Source organism: Hylobates moloch, unplaced genomic scaffold, assembly GCF_009828535.3.
Source record: "Hylobates moloch isolate HMO894 unplaced genomic scaffold, HMol_V3 SCAFFOLD_5, whole genome shotgun sequence".
Classification (NCBI taxonomy): Eukaryota; Metazoa; Chordata; class Mammalia; order Primates; family Hylobatidae; genus Hylobates; species Hylobates moloch.
Window position 1 is genome coordinate 144,329,488 of NW_026652280.1, and position 22,060 is coordinate 144,351,547.

The following is a 22,060-nucleotide window of genomic DNA, read 5'->3' on the forward strand; positions in this document are numbered from 1 at the left end:
CCATGTGCAACAAAATGAAATTGTGATAGTTATTTGTAAGGCTTCCTTTAACTTGGTAGACAATTCTCTAGCTTCATAAATTCATGTTATGTGCTATAATCTTTATAAGATTATTAAAAAAAAAAACATTTCGCATTTAAAGGTATGAGTGACACATGGCTCACTTGCTAGCATTTGTTTCCTCTGTAGAGGTTCACTGTTTTCAAAGATTTTCTTTTGTTTTATCATTGCTTGGTAAATATAACACTATATACTGGATATATAATCCAAAAGGTCTTTTCTATGATATACTGCAGATTTAAGCCATCTTTGACTGGTTTTGAAGAGGTATCTTTTTCTGCCCAAGTTCAGGTAATTCACTTGAAGATTTTCCACAGCCTGTAGCAAGATTACTGTGGGAATGCAGAAATGATAAATCAATTATTAAGCATTTTGGTTGACAGTACTTCAGGCTTTATAGAGCAAATTATTTCAGCATTGCGTATACTTAAGTATGGACAGCATTTGCTACAGACCTCCACTACTGACAAAAGGCAGTACAGATGGATGTACTGTTTGAATCTGGTAACATTTTAGTTGCAAATTGTGAACCACTTGCCCGCTGAGTCTACTTCATGACTGCTAGTTATGTTTTAATTGTGCCCGTTAAAAATCATGCTGAAAAAATTTACATTTGATAGGCAAAGTTAAGTTTTACTCCCATACTTGTCTCTCTGTAGGTTGCTAGAGGAAAGCATAAGGAAAGTGAAAAAAAAACAAGAGAATGAAAAGAGAAGCTGCAGTTACATTAAAAAATAATTTTAAGAAAAAAATGGAAACGAAGTTCTGTGTTTAATTTAGTGGCAAATATTCATCACAAAGATTATATCCTAGCAGTAATTATGTGAAAACTTTACCAAAATCTTGAAAATTCTGTTAATATTAAATATATATATGCTTTCATTTAAAATAAGCTATTAAACAACATAGTAATATAGGATGGGTTAGTGACAATCTTTCCCCCTCCCCCAATTGAAAACTATAGGTATAAGCTAACTAATATTAACTTTATACTGAAATTTTTCTTAAGAAAAAAGAAAACTACCATAAAGCTGCACTATACTATAGTTTGGATATATTGATAAGCTGAATGTGGTTTTCTATAGCTAGGCATCCAAATTATCTTCATTAGCTAATTCATTCCAGAAGCAAATTTTGTCAGCAAGCTTTAGAATTAACTGAACAATATATTATATAGATAGGATACCTCTAAATGATATAAATCTTGAAGATGGGCTCTCAGACCATGTGATGTCAGTCCTGTAATAATATATTAAGATTTATGCCACCTGTGTTAAAAACATGGATCATTATTGTAAATACTATCATGACTGAGCTTTTACTATAATATAGTGCAGTTTTAGAAGCCTGGCATAGGCAATACCGTAATTTTTTTTAACTGAGAAATTAAGAATGTAATAATAAATATATGACAACTTGAATATTTTAGAAACAGGGCAAAGATCATAGCTCTGTTTAGCAGCAAAGAAAGGTAGTTTTATTTGTAAGTAAAGCACACCTGGTGAGTTAAATACAGGAGCTGAAGGGGCATTACATACAACTGTTTCAGCGAGCAATGTGTTATAGGGGTTGTTAGTGCCGTGGGGTCGAAGAAGAGGGTTTGTTAGTAGGTAATTGCCAGTCATTCCTGAAGTAAAAAAAAAAAAACAAAACAAAACAGAAAAAAGTACATCAGTTTCTTATCTTAGCGTTACAGTTGTAGTCAACTATTTTTTTATATTCATCAAGGGTAGTGGACAAGTTGGCAATGGAAAATCTGTTGAAATGTTCTGACTGTATTTGAACTACTAATTTGCAGGAGAGAAGGGAGAGGGAAGTTAAATTTCAGTAATTCACACGTGCTTTCTAAATCCCCCAAGTAAACACCTGCTGAGGATGACATTTACTAATTTATACAAAAGCACTGTTAAACAAAAATGGCAATTAAATGCATAGAGATCAACATTATGTTTCAAGATGTTACTGCTTAATATTAAAAACGTAACCACTGAGGCCCAGAAGAGGGAATCTCAAACTTTCGGAATTTACAGGTGTGGGATTATCCCTCATGAAAACATCTGTGTTAATACCAACTGAGCAGGAGGAAAAACACTTTCACAGACAGGTAGAAAGTATGACACATTGCAAAAAGCTTCTCTTAGTAAATGCAAAAGCACACATGCTGAGAAAAAAAAAGACTATACAATGAATTATTGGATCATTCACAAATTCTATATAACAAGAATTTTCATTATGTAATGTTACTTGCCAGGTTTCAAAAATGAATCATTGAATAATGCATTTACTTTTTGATAGCCAACAGAATGAAGTAAAATACCAAAGCAACAGAAGAAATGCACGTCTTTCATTCTAACTGACAAATAACAAACTTTTAAATACTTACTAATTATGTTTTGCATAGCTAATGTAATTTGGATAAAAATATCTTAAAATTCAGGTTAGTATTGCTACCACACATACACCTTTTTTCATTTTAAATGAGAATCTCACTAGAACAATGTCAACAGTTTAAAATGTCATTATATTTCATTGTAATAAATTCTAACTTGTATTACAAATCAATACATATCAAACTGAAAATAGCGTGATAAATTACCTTTCCAAGGATATATACAATACCATATAATTTTTCATACTAAATTGGAATGTATTAAGCTTTTATTCAAGAATACATGTGTGTGCATATACTCTTTTCTAAATTACTTCATTTACTAGCATATTTTAAGAACTATATTGATTTATCTGATAAACTTAAAGATGCCACTGTAGACACACCAAACATTATAGAAAAAAATTACTGTATAAACTTTCATGTATTTTTGTTTATGAAGATTTACCACACGTTTTTAGCATTTATTTTTCACTTTTTGAAAGAAAGGTTAAAAAAGTTCATAATTTCCATGGTACTGTTTCATGTGAATAGTAACTATTCTAATTTTATTAATGTTTTATGAAGAAAACCTTCATAAATGTCTTGGTCAGAAAGGATAAATCTGTACTCCCTGGGATAATATTTTTAATCTGTGGCAAGGTATATTTTCAATAATTACCTTCGAGCCACATCCCGTTAATGCAGTTTAAAATTATATTTCTTACATTACATTATTGAATAAAAGGAACTTATATGTACTTTAATAAATGGTAATAACTCAAATTTTCCTGATAACTGACCTTGATTAAGTGTTGAAGTGCTATTGATGTCACCTGAGATAAAAGAAGATTCAGATTGTTTTCTCACAGTATCATTCCACATTCTTCTTATACGACTCTAAATACAAAACAGCAAGACAAATATGTTTTGTTAGTTTCCCCAAGCTTACCTTATTAAAGACATACAAAGATTTACCCTAAACAACCTATGTAGGATTATCTGGTGGCCTTTTAAAGAATGTGTGTTGTTTCTGGTCTAAAACTAACAATATCTATTGTTTACTTACTAAGCAACTAAGGGGTATTTAATCCTCCACTCTTAAAAACATGTTATTTTATTGTCTTTCTTTAAAAAGTGGAGATCACTGATTATTCAATATATGTTTATTGAGTGTCTGCTATGAGCATTGTGCTATATGGCCTTAGGCTATAAGACGATTATGACACACTTCTTAAATAACTCCCCACAAAAAAAGGACGTTCACATATAAAGAAACGCTGAAGAAATGTTTAAAAAGACATTAAAACCAAAATACTAAAAAAGTAAGTATTTGCTATCTAGATCATTGTAATGAGGAGACAATTAGTGCATCTGAACAGAACATGTCTCAGTAGGCTTTCTATAAATAAGGTTAATTAAAGATGCTGTCAAACTCTTTGTTACCTGTGTGCCAGAGGAATAGCGAGCACTGGTTCTGGTGGTTGATGCCTTCACTGAACTGTGGGGACTCTCAGTTGGGAGGCTTCCACAGCAGTATGAGTGTCTGAAGCACTTGCCATATTCTTTTCGTACCTGCATTGAATAATCACAAGACCAAGGGATTAATATGAACACACTTGCTTCTCTCTCTCTAATTAAATGAACAGTGAAGACAACCGAAAAGAATTAAAGTTCCACTAAGACTTATCAGTGGAGAAAATAAATTGAACTTGCAAAATCAAGTTCAATTAAAATTACTGAAATAGTAATCAGAAAAGTATCTCTATCCACTAGACCGGCTAGTAGAATCTTTAAAATGTGATATAAGATGTAGACATACTCTATATCCTGTTATTATTATACAAATGTTAGTTATCAAATAATGGCAATATATTTATAGTTTTATTCTCTTATATATTTAGTAACTCCAATTTTTTATGCTAAGAAAACGGGACAAAAAATTTAGTATTTTCCTTGCTTAATTGCATTTAACCACTCTGTAATTCAGTCATTTGAGTTTTATATGCTTCATGTCCTCTTAGGTAGGTCAATACAGAAACCTCTTTTGCTGGATTGCATAGTTCTGCGGGTAACCTCTTTATAATGACAAGACTACTTTGGCACAAGAATAAAGAAAACAAGTACTTTGATACATTTGCCTCTAATTAGGAAGGAATGTGTTCTTCATTTTCTGATGTGTCTAGCTTTAACATTTAGTGTAGAGAGTCTAAGGTGTCTATTCACTTCATTAGCACACAAGGGAACTATTTATGCAATTTCCGTTCACATTAATGAGTTACCCATGTAATCTCCCTTTTCCCCTGAAGCTTGAATATATGAATGCAAAAAAAAAGTTGTTAGGTCTAAAAAAAGTTTCAACTAAACTTTAAAAAGTGAAGTCCGAACAACTGCTACATAATAGGGCCCCATCTAAAGCAGTGGTATAGAATTAAGAGGGAGAGGGTGCTGCTGGACTGTTGCAGCTATACTGGCATATACGTGTTTTCTTGTGGGTTAGAGCCAGACTGTGAAATTACAAGACAGACAAGAAGAAACTGCATAAGAAAATATTTTTTCTAATGGGTTACAAAAACACTCAAAGGCTTTCCCTCAACTCAGAAGTCTGTGTGCAGTAACTGCCTGTAAAGACCATGACTTCGGCACTTACTCCTTGCAAAATTAGAAAATTAAAAATCAGTAGATGGCTTTTTAAATCTAAGTGCACTTGCATTTTCATCTTTTTAGCTTTATTTAATTATACCTATTAGAACAAATAACAATGTGGCTGAGCCTTCAAAGCATTTTCTTGGCCTAAATATGCTCATTCAAGCAGTTAAAACCATGATTTTAACTTAACCATTTCATATCATATTCTTAACAACTCATCCTGGCGCACCCAACTGGATGTATCCGAGACTAAGTTATACTTCTTTTGAAGTACAACATGATGCATTTAAAATGTAATTGTTAATCTAAAAAGCATAAGAGACTCTCCTGTTCCATTTAATACACATAACTATATGAGGAAATAATGACTACCTCACTCCTTTTCTGCTATGTCTATGATTTGTGTCAAAGATGTTTGGCACAACAACACAAAAATTTTGAATATACAATAATATGCCTGTATATAAAATGCTCACGTATGTAGGAAATATATAAAAGCCCAAGTAATTATTAATGTTACCCCTGTACAATGTTTAGAAGTTAAAGTTCATTAAGTAACACATCATACCTCACAAAAAATTTCAACACATTTAATGGGTATTAACTGCTATGAAATGCTGTATAACCAAGACAATGGCAATCAAAATGGTATTTTATCCAAATAATACCTTCCAGTGTTGGTTTTGCCTAATGCCTATATTGCTGTGAATGTACAATATCTGTCAGTATTGCACATTCCACTGTCATTATCTTAAAATTATAGCTTATTCAAAACTGATGGAAGTAACAACACTATCATCTTGTCAGGACTGAAAACATAATAGTTTTCACTTTCACAATTCTATTTCTCTGTTCAATTTAGTGACCAACTAGTAATAACAGAATAAAACGACTACATTAGATATGTAGGCAGAGAAAGGATGATACCCAGTGAAAGGTATGGAAATTTTATACTTAAATAGCACTTAAGTAATTCCCTTAGGTTTACACCTTCTTGCTGCAGATTAAAGCTTTTCATCTGTAAGTTTTGAATCATTTTTGCTGACTCCACTTAACATAAAATCAGGACAAAATAGTAAGATGTAAGGTACTAATTATTGATTTTTAGATCCTTCAAAATTACTCAAAAGGTAACATTAATTTTTTGTATGTCTGGTGCTTTAAAAATTAACATCATTTATCCTTATACTCAATTTCACTGTGAACCACTGCAATGCCTTTAGTGAGCAAAGAATGAGTTTTATTTAACCTTTTCTTTTACCCTGTATACCCTTTGTACCTAGCATTTTACAGACCCTACGAGCAAGGAAGAAATCTTAACCTAAGTATCTAGTTTATAACATTCCCAAACTGAGATACAAAAGATGACTGGTATTATTTTATAAGTGAAACCTAAATTTTCAGACAGGTATGAAAATTAACTTATAATTAAAAATATGATGCTCTTTAACAATATGCCAGATGTGACTTAAAATATTCTTTATTATATCTATTATATTCAAATCAAAGAATGAGTAACCTGAGCCCCTAGGTGTTTTCAATTACTTACTTTCTTTTGGAGAGCACAGTGAAAGATGAAAATGAACACTCCCTGGAAAGCATTAAATATGGTGAAGAGATATGCCATCACAATAGTCTCCTCATTAATAAAAAGCAACCCAAATGACCAGGTGAGGCCAAGAAGACACAGAAGAGCGAAAGCGCCAAGCACCCAAGACCTGGAAAAATAAAGTGAACTTCTTTAACAGGTTCAATGAGCAAAAAACACGCATCACGCTTAAATGTTAACATATCAGTAGTAGCAGTTGACTTTCTCTATGTTCACATTCAAATTCAACAGCATTTTGGCTTTAACCTTTACTGATTAAGAAAGAACAATAGCATTTAGTACTGCAGCCTCCAGTGAAAACAGCAACAGCAGGTATGACCTTTTCTTATTCCAGAATAAACAAAGTATCAAAACTATATTAAAATACAAGGTGTAACATATCCCCTATGACTTTGTCTTTTATGTGCATTTCGATAAATTAAGGAGTGCTTAATTAATTTACTCCTGTATTTTTATTCCTGTGGTGTAACTCGCATGACACTGAATAATGTGACACATACAGAAAGGTTAAATGGCAGATAATCACTTAACACCTAAACTTCAGATTCTAATAAACTAGTCTTAAGTGAACCTAAGGTTTTATAACTAAAGCATGAAGAAGCCTAGCTGAAATGAGACAAAAACATGAGAACAACTTCAAAATAAAATAATTTTGGAGAGATTTCATCATGAACAGCTTAAGAAAAGAACTGTAGAAAATAGGATGGAATGAGAAGGATTTAAAGTCAGTGCATTCCATGTCTAACTAATGATCTTACTTGATAAATGGCTTATTATCTTCATAGCTAGAAAGCATTATAAGCAGAAAAGAGAAACAAAATTATTAGACAGAATTAAAATAGAAAGTAATAAGAAAGCATTTATATATTTTATAAATTAGTCAAAATTAAGAAAGTCAAAATGCAGAGGCAAGCAATTAAAAAATAAAGGCATATTATAGTTTAAAAATACTATAGCAAATTAGATATTTCAAAATAATTATAAAAATTAAGGGCAATTCATGATATTGACGGATTTGTAAAAAATATAAATCATGCCATAAATTTGTTAATGTAGGGTTCTACCTTACCCAGGTAAGTCCGTATTATAGTAGCCATCACAAACACGGTAATTACTGGTGTAGATGAGAAGACAGAAAGAGGAAAAGGAAGAAAAGAGAGAGATGCTAAAGATTAGCTCTCTCTCTTACCATGCAACATGCAATGAAGCTGGCACTAACCTATCTAAAACATCTAATTAAAAAAAAAATTTACCCTTACTATAGATCTGCCATTTTTGACATTAAAAATACTATTTTTTACAATCACATTATAACCAACTTGAATAATACCTTCTCAAATTCCAAATTAAAAGGCTCACCTATTTTAAAGGTAACTCTGAAAATGTTTCCATAAGATGATTTAATGAACAACAGCTATCATTTTTTGTTAATTAGATAGCATTTTCTCCATTGACAGAATATTGCAGCTTTTATTCAACATTAAGATAAAGTAAATATTTGTTTAATTAGCATGAAAACAACAGATAATCTTCAAGTTAACAATAGTAATACAGTAAATTCTCTTAGGAAAACAGGATTAGGAGTGGAAACTGCTCAGAATCCTTAAAGCAAAAAGTCATTTAACAAAACAAACTTAATATAATCATATCAGCCATGCAAATATGAAAATCATTTCGAACTGCATTTTAAATTCAAATGAAATTGCTACAGTGATATGGAATTTCCACGAAGCCACTGAAACAATTTATTAGCTCTAGATCAAGACAGCAATTATTATCTAATTTTTGACCAGTGTCGGTGATATAGTAACACTGAGATTCAACTTGAGGGCAGTAAAACTTCATTCTGAATAATTTCTACAGTTGATAGAAGGTAGAAATCCCTGTGTTCCCTGTGGAGAGTATCTTTTAATTAGTTTGTCAAGTATTAAAATTAAAATACAAAATACTTACTTAATGTTTTCCAACCTGCTAGAATCTGGTTTCAAGGTGTTTGAATGCTTCACCATTTTGCACAATGTGATCACCAAGAAGATAATATTTAGCTGTTGTAACAAATAAAGAATTAGACCACAATGAACAAACAGCTGAAAAATGAATAGCTCTTGCAAATGTATCAATCCATGTTTATATGGAAGATACTGATATAATTTTTTTATGTATGCAATGATCAAATTGAGTCTACATAAAAAATACTCTGGCTATGTATGATCAATTATTTAATAGATCATTTGACATCAAATTGCAACCTCATTAAGTCAGTATTATGTGGTAATGATTAAATAAATTAGAACACCTAAATTAGTTTCTTTAGCTAGATGTACTTCAGGGCCTAAAAGCCATCTGATGGAAACACTAAAGTGAATTCCTTAGAAGGAGCATTTACATAATGTACATCACGTAATCTACAAAATTGCTGGGTTTGGAACCATAAGTCTTAGTTGTGAGTCTAGCTCTTGATTTTGACTGATTAAATGAGGATAACATCTGTCCAATCTATTCATAAGGCAATTGTGGGGATCAAATGAAATAACATATGATAAACATTTGTTATATAAAGTAAGATGAAGTTTATATAGGTATGTTTTGCCATTTAACTGTTAAAAGCCATCAGTCCTTTTTTTTCTATGTCTCTGTATTGTAAGGAAGTAGATACATTCTGACAAAAGGCTGTTTTGAGTCCTTCTAAACATTCAGCTATGCAAAGAATCTAGGTGCAAACAAAAGCAAAATGAGGAAGATGGAATCTGACAAGAAGGAAAATGAGTGGATTCCAAGAGGTCAACATGAGCTTGCTCAGAGGAAAAGGAGCTGTGTTTTGACTGAGAGACAAAGGTTGGTAATTTGCATTTGTTTCTACAGACACCTGGCAGAATGTTGGAAGAAGAGGAGGAAGTTCCATTTTTATGCTCCAAAAATAGAACTAAGCTACATTGTTCCTGGATTTTTTTTTTGCCATTTTATTTTTAGATTACTTTTTAAAAGGAAAAAAAAAAAGTCACTTTGTGAGCTTTACATTACTTAACAAAATACCAGAAATAGTATATTCAGAAAAGGACCCATTTCACCTATTATAGGTAAGGATGAATTGAATTCCTTGTTGCAGATAATCAGCATAACTGTGATACAGTAACATGATCATTTTTACTGAGTCACAATATCACATGATCAAATGATAACACTATTTTATTCATCTTTCACTACTTCTGATTTTATAATTAGGAAAAGTGATATAGGGCAATAAATAAAAATGTCCAAGTCCTTCCTAATGATGAGTTTAGGAGCAGAGCTAAGGAAAGCTTTAATGTAGGCTGTGTATCTATCAAGTCATTTTGTCCACTGTGCCCTATGATTTCTCTTAGATGGAGAATTCCCTCTTAAGGGATAAATTAGGTCAATGGGCAAAATTTTACAAGTGTTGACAGGTTACATTCTGTCCTTTGATGTTAATTACTTAAGGACAAAAACAGTTCTTTGTTTAAAAAAAATTTAATCATTTCTTAAAATACATCTAGAGAAAAAGTAAATACAATTATAGAAACATTATCTGGCTTGGACGGGCGCGGTGGCTCACGCCTGTAATCCCAGCACTTTGGGAGGCTGAGGCAGGCGGATCACGAGGTCAGGAGATTGAGACCATCCTGGCTAATACAGTGAAACCCCGTCTCTACTAAAAATACAAAAAAATTAGCCGGGCATGGTGGCGGGCACCTGTAGTCCCAGCTACTTGGGAGGTTGAGGCAGGAGAATGGCGTGAACCCGGGAGGCGGAGCTTGCAGTGAGCCGAGATCGCGCCATTGCACTCCAGCTTGGGCGACGGAGCGAGACTCGGTCTCAAAAAAAAAAAAAAAAAAACAAACAAACAAAACAAAAAAAATAAACATTATCTGGCTTAATTTTCCGTAACATTCTAGTTGGTCACAATATAAATAAATACTTGAATTTTCGGAGATGTTACAATATGATACATTTCATTCAACAAATATTTCTTGACCTTGTTCCGTACAAGGATGTGCTTGTCGTATTGTGGATGAGGTAAGACACAATTTCTGCCTTTGAGAAATTAGAGGTCCTTTGGTAGTATAGTAAATATCTGATTAGGTTTTTAAAGAATCATAGTAAAGTGTATCTCTAATTTTTTTTAAAAGGCAAAAATTAAGAGTGTGTTTTTTTTTAATTTTATGCAACCCTAGCTTTAACTAGTAAAATTCAAGAATGGTTAAAAACAAGAACTCTATAAACATCAAAAAATAAACAGAGAAAGCAAAACCCAACTAAACAAAAAAACTGACTATAATAGGTAAGATGGCTGCTTTGCAGATTCACAACTAAAATCCTTTAAATCGTTCTCCCTTTGTTTCTGACTGTTTCTTTTTGAACGGCCTGATAAGAACAATTTACTTTCTTTTATCCCAAACTTCTGAACATAAGGGTTTTTTTCCTTGTTCTTCTTAAACAATTTCCTGAAGTGTACAGGACCATAATTTGGTGTTCATAATTTTCTAAGCATATTAATTATTCCCTTGGGAACAAAATATTAGTAGTACTAAAACATTCTGGAAAGAAAGAAGTTATTCATTATCCACTACAATGTATAAAATTTATAAGGAAACTAAAAAATGTGAATGTAAAAAATGTGAACATATAAAGTATTATATTGCAAAAAGAAGAGGAGCAGAAAATGATAAAATCTTAGAAGTGAACTCAGAAGTATTTTTCAGTGGCAAAAATCAGGGACAACTTTCCAATAAAACTGACATACTAAAATGAAATCTACCAATATAAAAATACAATTAAGACTTAAGTATGATAAAGTCATTCTTCCTAGTTAATACTAACCAAGGTGAATATGCCATAGAAAACTTATCTCAATTAATCCTTTAAAAACAGACTGTTCAATGCATTTCTCCTCTTTTGCTCCCCTCACTTAACTGAGGTTTTTAACATTACATGTGTTTAATGCATCTTTCTAGTTACACATACAATATATTCACAATACAAGTTCAGAAAATAAAGAAAATTAGAGAGGAAAAATACAGCTACAATCCTATATCCAGTGGTAGCAGGCAGCACTTGTATACCCATTTTACAAATAATTGAGATGTGTCCTTCCAAAGATTACTTAGCTACTATATTGTCAGGGCTGGGATTCAATATACTGTGGTCTGGGCTCTACAACCCACAGACTTCCCATATAAAATTAACCAATTTATTCTGGGTGAAAAGATTAGAAGTCTCCTAACAAAGATATACTAAGTCTATATTAAAAGGTTCCATTTCTATAAAAACTAATCCAACTTAAAAATCACTCAGAGATGAATGAATTGAAGATAAATAAATTAACATATAAAGTACTGCCTCAAAGAAATCCTATTTATGTTATTTACATAATAGGTATGCTCATCAAATGACTTCTGCTGGATGGATTTGCCAGAATTAACTAATTCTCCATTTCCTTTGTAAAACACTACCATCCCACAATCAGCAACTGGCCACGCTTCTACTCCCACTAGTCAAGTTGCATGCTTAACAACAGTTAGTTGTATTTTTTCTAAACCTGTTTATGTCATTTATACTTTTACATAGCTAAATATCACATAAGCTCATAAATCCAAGTGCAAATGTAAGAATAAAATTTTTTAAAGCTGTTTCTAACATATTTAAAATGGAATGCTTTAAAAGATTTGAAAGTGAGTTTCTTTAAAGACAACTAAAAGTACTGGAAAAATAATCATAACTTTGAGGGATCTTTGGGCTCAAATTACAAGTGTCTGAATTCTCCAACTTGAAGAAACTGAAAATAAAACTTTTAGCTAATGCACTAATATCTACGTGTAAAGAAATTTATAGTTAAACCCAACACTAACTTAGCCTCTGAAACACGACTTGAAGGCATACAAATAATGAGGCAATGGTATGTGGAAGCGGACAAAATATCATCATTTCAAGACAAATTAATTATGAAATAAAGCATATGACATAAATCGTCAGATGGCAAAATAATGCTGAATAAGATTTTTCTTTTTCCCAACTCAATAAAAAAATTTCACCAATACATCTTATTTACTAGTCTTATTAGAGAAATACAAAAATTTTTATATCATTTTGATGCTCAACAATTTATGTTACCACCAACATATATGACAATAAAATATCTTCTGGAATTAAACAGAACATATACTGAAACACAGATACATTTTTTAAAATGTGGTTTTACAGTTATCTTATTTTCTCCAATGTTAAAAAAATGTAATGCTAAATTTTAGTTTGATAGAATAAATATTGTTGCTGCAATCTTTTTCAGGAGGTAATACATTCTGATAATTACAATTTTGCAGAGGAAAATATTCCAAAAATTTTTTCCCCTTTCTTACTTCTTTCTTGTTTTCTTAAAATACAACTGTGGAAATGAGAACAAGAGGCACAGGGGCAAATAAACACATCTATGATAAAAATCTGTAGTCATTTTAAGACAAAAAAGGTAAGTTTCAAATAAACTACTGGCTGCAAGTCTGAGTTCCTTTCTTCTTTGCATTTTTCTCATGACATAAATGGCTCTTTCCAGCCATATACTTCTGTGCTTTCCCCCTCTCCCTTGCCCCCACCAATTATAATAAGTGATTTCTTTCTCCTCCTTACTTTTACTTTTGCCCAATTTATTTTTCTGCCTTTGATACACGTTTACAAAATAAATCACAACCATCACACATGGTATTTCCCCTATTTCTCAATGGAAGGCAGGCAAAGAGGCAGGGAGAGAACAATGTCTCTACCATCCAATTGCTGCTCTTCTCCCTTGAATTCCAATGCAGCCACTCTTTGACCCTCTTGCTCTTTGTTTTTTCTTTTCAGTGTAAATACTACGAAGTTTAAACATAATATTTTGGCATAGGTTGAAAGGCTGCATGCATCAGTGAGAAAGGAGAAAGGTGGAGTTACAGCTGCGCACACAAACATTTGTCTAAACTTGGTAAGTACATGCGGTTACTCAATTATCCACACAGAAGCCACTACTAGTAAATATAGGCTATTAGGATTGTGGTACATACATATGACAACCCACCAGGCTAAATGTCTATGCTAATAATTAATTCTGGAGATGAAACAACTCATTCAAGAACCAGATTTTAGCTTAGTTCTGGGCGTGTGTGTGTGTGTGCAGGTGTGTGTGTACAGGTAAATAGATGGCTATCTCTTAAGAGAAATCTGTTGAGTGAGAACAAATCGAGAAAAAAAAAAACTCCTTATTCAGCCAAAAAGAGTAAGTCACCAAACTGGGACATTTTTTTTCTCTCCTACCGACAAAGATCATTCTTTTACCTATCCCCAAAAAATAATTTCATAATTATTTATAATAATCTGCCGATATAATTTGCTGATAAAATTCAAACTGCTTAATGATATGGCACAGCTAAACATCACCCGTATTGATGAACATAAAAATACAAAGAAGTTTAAAAAAAGAAAAAGGTACCACAGATTATAGGAGTGCACAGTTTGCTTTATGGTCATCAACCTGCTCAATTGAATCACATCCGTCTGAGCTTAGCAGCTTAAAATTCATTCCACAGCTTGCAGTGCTGACATGGATATGATAAGACAGAAGAACAGAAACATCACTCTGAAGTAACCTAGCTGAACTGCACATGTTCTGACCCTTTTTGTCCTCCCTGGAGCTTTTGCTACCTGGCAAATGCAACTCTAAAGCTATACTTGTATCTCCAGATCTTTGCTGTTAGCCAAGCAGAAACCTATTTCTCCCTGGGACCAGCAGCCAGAGAGGTGTTCTCTGAAGAAGACTTCTAAATGAGTGTGTGAGCTGAACTCTTACTGAACTGAATTAATTATTAACGATGCAGATGGAGCTGTCCAAATGATAAGAACAGCTCCTGACGTGTCATGATCCAAGCTTTCATTAAACCATTTCAGGCATACTAATGGTTTCCCACTGCTCATTACTTACCAGCACTTTTCTCATAGATATAATAACTCTAGTGCCTGCAGGCAAGACATTCTATAGAAATGCAGAAGTAGGAAGTTTTATCTTCCTTAGCATATTATTTTTCTTCATAGATTATTATTTAGAAGGTACACCTATTTAATACAACTAAGTGAAACAGTTTCAATTCAGAAAAACTGAAAATGCAAAGCTATACTTTCTAGGAATAGGAATAGGTAATTTTTGTTATGGGAATATTCCTTAAAAGGATAGTATACAATACAATCTATATTATTAAGATTTGTGCCTGAATTAAGTTTTAAATGTCTTATCATCACCAGAGGGAGATATATATATATATATATTTTTTTTTCCCACACACACTGTATAATCATATCATATCTCAATGTAAGTTAGATATTCTTTTGCAAGACGCTGTTTTGTACTCCTATACCACTCTTAATCTCTCTCTGTTGGGAAAATCAGAAAGCAAAGCAATTGCAGGACAATTCCAACAAGATCTGTACTGGGATTGCTACCTATTGGGATTTGTGTTTGAGAATGCTGTTGAAAAGGCCTTTCACATCTCAACCTGAAGGATTTGGTAGAGGACAATAATGACAAGACTTACAAAGTAATAGTGTGCTCTACTATAAATGAACAACATAATAAAATGTCCTTTACCCTTTTTTCTTACTAAAAGCTGAGTATGTTGAAAATTAACTTCTTTTGCTAATTGAAATGTTTTTTTAATGATCTAAAGTCAGTACTTATCTTCACAGGTATCAAATAAATAAAACTACAATATAAAAGGAGTAAACACATGGTAGTCTCATAGGCCAAATATCCCTAAAGCAGTCTTTACATTTTTTCAACATATGTGTTTGACGAAGGTCTTAGGGGAAAATGGAAGGTTATGTCTTCAAGGATCATGCCTCTTCATGTCAGCCATTGAACTCTAGATAGGCTTAGGCTGTGTTAACATATGAACACCAAGAACAAAAACTTGGGCAATCATCGGATTTAATAATTCTGATGAGAAATCAGCTTTCCCAGGAATACTTGAGAATGTTTTACTGGTTTAATTCATACAGCATTCATCTCAAATTTTCATTTCACTTTGTATAAGTAATTGTATAAAATAAATAAAATAATTAATTTTAATGACAAATATACACTTGAAGTGGTTTTAAGTTTCCTTCAAGTACTAAAAGTTTTCTCGATTTTATGAAACACTGCTTAATCAAGAAAAGATCCAAAGGAGCTCATTTGTGTTACGTTTTTGAAAAAAAAAAAGAAAAACTTCTTAAAATAGGAAGTATTTATGTTTCCTTTTCATAGTTAATAACACCATTTCTCACCATAGTGCTACAACTGAGCAAGTTTTTTTTTTTTTTTTTTTCTCGCTCTGTTGCCCAGGCTGGGGTGCAGTGGTGCAATCATAGCTCACCGCAGCCTTGTGCTCCTGGGCACAAAAGATCCTTCTGCCTCTGCCTCCTGAGTATCTGGGACTACAGGAATGTGCCTCAACACCAAACTAATTTAAAAATATTATTGTAGAGGGGAGGTCTTGCTATGAAGCCCAGGCTAGCCTCTAACTCCTTGCCTCAAGTGATCCTCCTGCCTCAGCCTCCCAAAATACTGGGATTATAGGTGTGAGCCACCATGTCCAGCCCTGAGTGAAAGTTTTAAATACCAAAGTCTAGATACTGTAGCTACACTCCTTTATTTCAACTATATCTCAAATGTGACTAAGGGTAATATAAGACGTTTAAAAATATCTTAATGTCATTATCCTTGACTTGTATCAAATTCATTTAAAAATAGTATTTCTTAAACTAGTATTTTCATTTGGTATCTTCAGTCTTATAGAAGTAATTTTATCTCTAATAAATTTTAAATTGATTTAATAGTCATTCGTTAATGCAAGTTTAAACAACTTTTTATATACTAAAAAGAATTGAGGATGTGGATATTCATTTAAAATTCACTTAAAATTAATTCATTAGAATTACATAGTAATTCATTAAATTACTATGTGGAAACTAAGATAATAAAAATTAAGGTAATATTCTTTCACTTTCCTGACATATTCATTTAATTTATAACATGGCCTATATGTAAGCATATTTTTTAGATTATGATGTGATATTTTAGCTTATTAAATTAGAAATGAGAAAAAGTACTTTTAAAGATTTTCAGAAATATTAATTCATAAACTTATAAAAAATATTTAAAATATACTATTATCCTGTGAGACAGGCATATTTATAAATCTTTGTATAGATAGATAAACAAACAATAAAACAAATTAACCTTGTTTGAATAGCACTGCTAAAGCAGCAAGCTAAAAAGCAAGGGAAAACAGAATCTGCTTACCAGAATAATGAAGGTAACAGGTCCAATGAAGCTCCATATAAAGTAGTTATCAACATGAAGCCAGCAACTATTATGAAAAGAGAAGAATACGCATTAGTAGTTTATATGGAACCTCAACATCACAAGGAAAATAGGATTTTAAAAACCTAACAAACAAAACTATCTTTACATTTGCCTTTGAAGATTCATTTATCATGTGCAAGACCTCTAATAATTCTGAGTTGGCTTTGACTTAACAAAGGATAGTAATTTATTTACTTCAAACTGCTGGTTTTATATTTGATAAAAGCATACAAAATCGTGCTTGTACGGGGAAAACAATAAACACCACTCCACCACTGAATCCTTAAGACTTCTGACTTCCCTAACAAAGACTTGAAACTCAATATTGCAAATTGTCTCATCATTTTAAAGTCCTACATACAATTTTCAAAATTTGCCTTTCAGATCTGTCTGAGCTAAAGTGCTTAACCCTATGGAACCTAACAGAACCCCCAAAAACTGTTCAGATGTTATGTTTGTTGCAAAACAGTGTAGCAGAAATATAATACCTCCACTAGGAATGAATAAATGCTAGAAAAGGAAATCAAAGCACAGAACTCACACAGTATTAGAGTAAATGATGCACAAACTTATTAAGACAGATTTTACTTAGTGGTTCATTTTTCATATAACATGGAATCCCCACTGAATTTCTTTTATTTGTCTTTCATCATCTGTACAGTCAAAAAGCTTTCTTTAGTCCAAAGAATCTTTATATAACTAATTTTATCAAAGGAAAAAAATAAACAGAATTGGAAGGTAAATTCATGCCTCTAGCAAATAAAATCCTTAGAAACATGACTATGTCTAACTTCTGTCACTTTCTGTAAATATCTATACTTTTATGAACGAAAGACAGTGACTTATTTTAATCCTTTCAAACTGCCTGATAAAATATTATCAAAGTAAAACATATGGGATGGAATGTGCTACTGTCACAATTCAGAATGAGAGTTAGCTATAGAGGGTTGGCTGCACAAAGAGAGCTAATGAAGCATTAGCTTAACACTGAGTAGTTAAACCTGTCAGATGCTTTAAGTTCAGAAGAATTTTTACTTAATATCTTTCTAAGGCCAAAAAGTTATTTACTTTTTCAATTTGTTTCAGGTCAATCTTTTGTGTTAAAAAGAAAGTCTATAATTTAGAATCTGCCTTGCCAGAGTACAAATCCTCTGAACCCAGAAAATTACAAAAGACTTGATTGTAATTTGTGCACGGTATGCCCATTCTCTTACCAATAAAGCTTTCAGATGCTATTTTAATCTGTCAGGGACCCTCACTGACAGCTAACAGGCTTTAAAACATTATTCACTTGAAAAACACTCAGGTCGCTTGCAATTACTTACGCTTTTTCTGTTCCATAGCTCTTATAGTCAATAGCAGCTGAAACTCCAACAACTGTGGCAGGAAACAAGTAACCAGCAACATAGTAATATTTTTTCCTTGAATATTCACTTTCAAAAACTTCAACTAACATTAGATAGAGCTGCACACCTTCTAGGCACATCCAAGCAAAAGCTGCCAAAAAGAAAAAGTGTAGAAGTCCTGCAAATATTGGGCATGCAATCTACAGCGGAAAAGAACAAAAAACACAAAAAGAAAACTCATGAATAAAAATAGCCCACTCCAAAATTATAAAATACTCACTAAGAGAAATCACTATTATTTCAAAAATACATTATGCAGAGTAAACTAATGCTTCCTCAAAATACTCTTTTCGTAAGTGGAAACAAGCTAAAAACCCTGCCAAATCTGAATTTGTTCAGATTTGGAACAAATTCTGAATTTGTTCATTATATTCTGAACAAATTCAGAACAAATCCGAATTTGTTCATTATACTCTGATTATCATGTTCACAGAGTATAATGCCAAGTGTGCTAGGTTTCATCAAGGTAGAGTATTAATCTAGAATATTTTTTAGTGAAATTAAATATCAAATAAGAAAACTTCATAATTTCTGTTTGTGAATTATCTGTTATGAAATCTGAATATTCCACTTGTAGATGATTTGCTTCACAAGTCTTTAAAAGTATTGTTGGCAAATATATTATTTCTATTTTTTTCTATAATGGAATTTTAAAATTTTGCTTTAATGACAAAATCCTAGCTCTAATTACCTAAGATTATTTTCCTGTCATATCTGGAGCATTCTTAAATTATCCAAGTGCAGATGAATATAGGGTGAAGCATTAACTAATTAAGTTCTGTTTCTGATATTAAGACCTCATGATGATGAATAAATTGTTCTGAATACAAAGAAAGGATCATTGGTCAGAATGACTATGTAAACAAAATAAGAATTTTTAAAATAGGATCTTTATATTTCTGCATCCCCAGCATTCTTCTATTAAAATTATGTCTTAATAAAAACACAGAAAAATTCGACTGCATCTTAATATACAAAATGAATTAATTCATAATATTAATAATTGGACAGTCTTTTTAATTTACTACAAATTGTCTTTCAATATTGCCGTATCAATTGTATCAAGTTACAAGGTCAAACATTAATGTCAGTATCATATGTCACCTCACACCTACTAAAATAATTTTCAGAGATCTAAGGTCAATTAACTCAACTGGTGCTTACCGCATATTTTGTTTTATCAATGCCTATTAGGAAAATAAATTCAGCAATGAAAAGATTGATACAAAGGTTCTTGTGAATAGTATTTCGGTCGCTCTGTAGGCCACGGAAAAAGCAGAAGGTGAAGATGCAGATAGCCAGGCAAACAAGGGAAATGACAATTCCCACCCAGGTGATGACTGTAAGAAGTAATTCATGAACGCCATCTTTATACTGAAAATAAAAAGATGTGAGGAACATTAGCATTCCTGCATTACATCAACTAGAAGAAAGACAGCTTTCACATGTACAGCTCATCTTTTACTACTGAACTCTGAAGAATACTATTCATATGTGTTCAAAAAAGGCTCAATACCAAAAATAAATTTTGATCATATAATAGCATTCAATATTATTGTCTTTTATACTTAAAAAATGATCTATGAGACAGGAAGATTTTACCTAGAAAACAATAAAAGAGCCTAATGATTTCAAAGTATGACTGAATTAACTACATAAACACATGGAAACTAGTTACATGACAGAATAAAGAATACTTATTCGTGATTAAAAACAACTGACATTTTAATGATTTTTCCAAGCTAACACATAAGCCAAGTTTTAAGTTTTTATTTTCTCCTTGGGGTTTTGTATGCTTACATATTGAAAGTTGACACATACAACAGATCTGAGACCGAAATCCTACACTTCTTAAAATATTTCTGTCTTCTGGCTGTCATATTTCTGTCTTCTGTCTTAATCACAAGAAAGAATACTGAGACATATTCCAGAAGCCAGTTTGACTTTTCAAAAGATGCGGCTTTGCACAATGTGCAAAGTGGTTAGGAAACTTAAAGCAAATATTGTAAAATTAGATTCAAACATTCAAGATGGGAAGGGCATGTTAAACTCGAGAGCCTTCTGTCTCTTTTGTATGACCTATTGCTGCTCATTATTTAAATCTTCTGTTGTCTCTACCAAGCTCCTGCCCCAAGGAGGAAAACTTACAAGTCTATAAAGTCATAACATATGATTTTGAGAGGTAACAATAACAGTGCCAAGACTTCTTAAAATTTATGGACAGTGTAGAAACAATTAGAAATCAACATTACTTTGTTTGCTTTTTAGTTACGAAAAGCACCCAAAGAATGGGACTATTATACAAGCTGTTTTGAATCTCTGAGGTTTTTCTCTGCTACTAATTAGAAGTGCAAATACTTACTGCAATTTCCCTGTGGGCCATGAGGATTGCAAAATTGGTTAGGTGGCTGCATGCACACGTTGTTCGAGTTTTATTAGTGTCAACCAGCTTGCAGCCCTGGGTAGACCAATATCCCATCATAGTTCTCTCTGAGTAGTTCCAGAAGGAGCAGTTTGCATTGAAATAATTGTCAGGCTGGGAAATAAAATGACAAGATAAAATTAGGATTTTATACTCTAAGATGGCAACAGCAATTGTTTAATATGTGTAAAAGGTAATTTAGATTAAACTTTGCATGTTTCAGACTATAAAGTTTTTCATCAGCAAAATTGTGGACTATGTTATACAAGGCAGGTATCTAGCTTAAAAGGGGCTTTATAGTCCGAAACACTCTAAAGTGTACTCTAAATTACCAAGACCCATTTTACACAATTACAATTTCCATTTTATGATTTTACAATCGATGGTACATTATAATCATTTTTTTTCCTTTCTGATAAAATTAGAGCCATAAATTTGTTCTGAGAAAATTCTATATGGACCAAATGTTTTAAAAATCCATGTTCTATTTTGGGCCCATTTTTGGTTAGTTCTAAGTGATACACTAGCAACAATGTAAATCATATTGTTAGTACCTAAAAGCTCTTAAGAGTCAATCCAATAGGCCAGGCACGGTGGCTCATGCCTGTAATCCCAGCACTTTGGGAGGCCAAGGCGGGCGGATCACAAGGTCAGGAGAACGAGACCATCCTGGCTAACACAGTGAAACCCTGTCTCTACTAAAAATACAAAAAATTAGCCGGGCATGGTGGAGGACGCCTGTAGTCCCAGCTACTCAGGAGGGTGAGGCAGGAGAATGGCGTGAACCTGGGAGGTGGAACTGACAGTGAGTCGAGATCGCGCCACTGCACTCCAGCCTGGGTGACAGGGCGAGACTCTGTCTCAAAAAAAAAAAAAGAGTCAATCAACTATAGCAGATATAAGTACTGTAACCACACAAATTTATTTTTCTTTGCCTATTTGGAGATCCACTTTTTTATCTATGGGCATTTATTCACTCTACTTATCACAACAGCCAAACATTCTGCAGACAATCTTCCAATACAGTGTAGTTACATAAGTATCAACTCGCATTCTAAGGCACAGCAGAGGAATCACATCTCCTCAATTGTTTTTTTAAACACAATACTTGGTAACAGTTGTGTCAAATGTGATCAGTAAACTAATGAAAAAAATTCTGCCACAC

At 32.5% G+C, this 22,060-nt stretch overlaps 1 protein-coding gene across 3 annotated transcripts in view; it reads right to left on the reverse strand.

Annotated features, from left to right (window-relative positions):
* ADGRL2 (adhesion G protein-coupled receptor L2) overlaps positions 1-22,060 on the reverse strand; it is a 696,353-nt gene that overhangs the window by 3,827 nt on the left and 670,466 nt on the right. The window contains exons 18-28 of one of the 3 annotated variants that reach the window (XM_058439632.1): positions 20,836-21,009; positions 19,638-19,847; positions 18,393-18,613; positions 17,005-17,071; positions 8,640-8,731; positions 7,756-7,800; positions 6,627-6,795; positions 3,875-4,003; positions 3,232-3,328; positions 1,559-1,687; positions 706-723 (exon numbers count right to left, since the gene is read on the reverse strand). In XM_058439632.1, the coding sequence (XP_058295615.1) occupies positions 706-723; positions 1,559-1,687; positions 3,232-3,328; positions 3,875-4,003; positions 6,627-6,795; positions 7,756-7,800; positions 8,640-8,731; positions 17,005-17,071; positions 18,393-18,613; positions 19,638-19,847; positions 20,836-21,009 (1,351 nt within the window). The remainder of the gene's footprint in view (positions 1-705; positions 724-1,558; positions 1,688-3,231; positions 3,329-3,874; positions 4,004-6,626; positions 6,796-7,755; positions 7,801-8,639; positions 8,732-17,004; positions 17,072-18,392; positions 18,614-19,637; positions 19,848-20,835; positions 21,010-22,060) is intronic. The other 2 variants (XM_058439633.1, XM_058439634.1) reach the window with 2 other exon arrangements.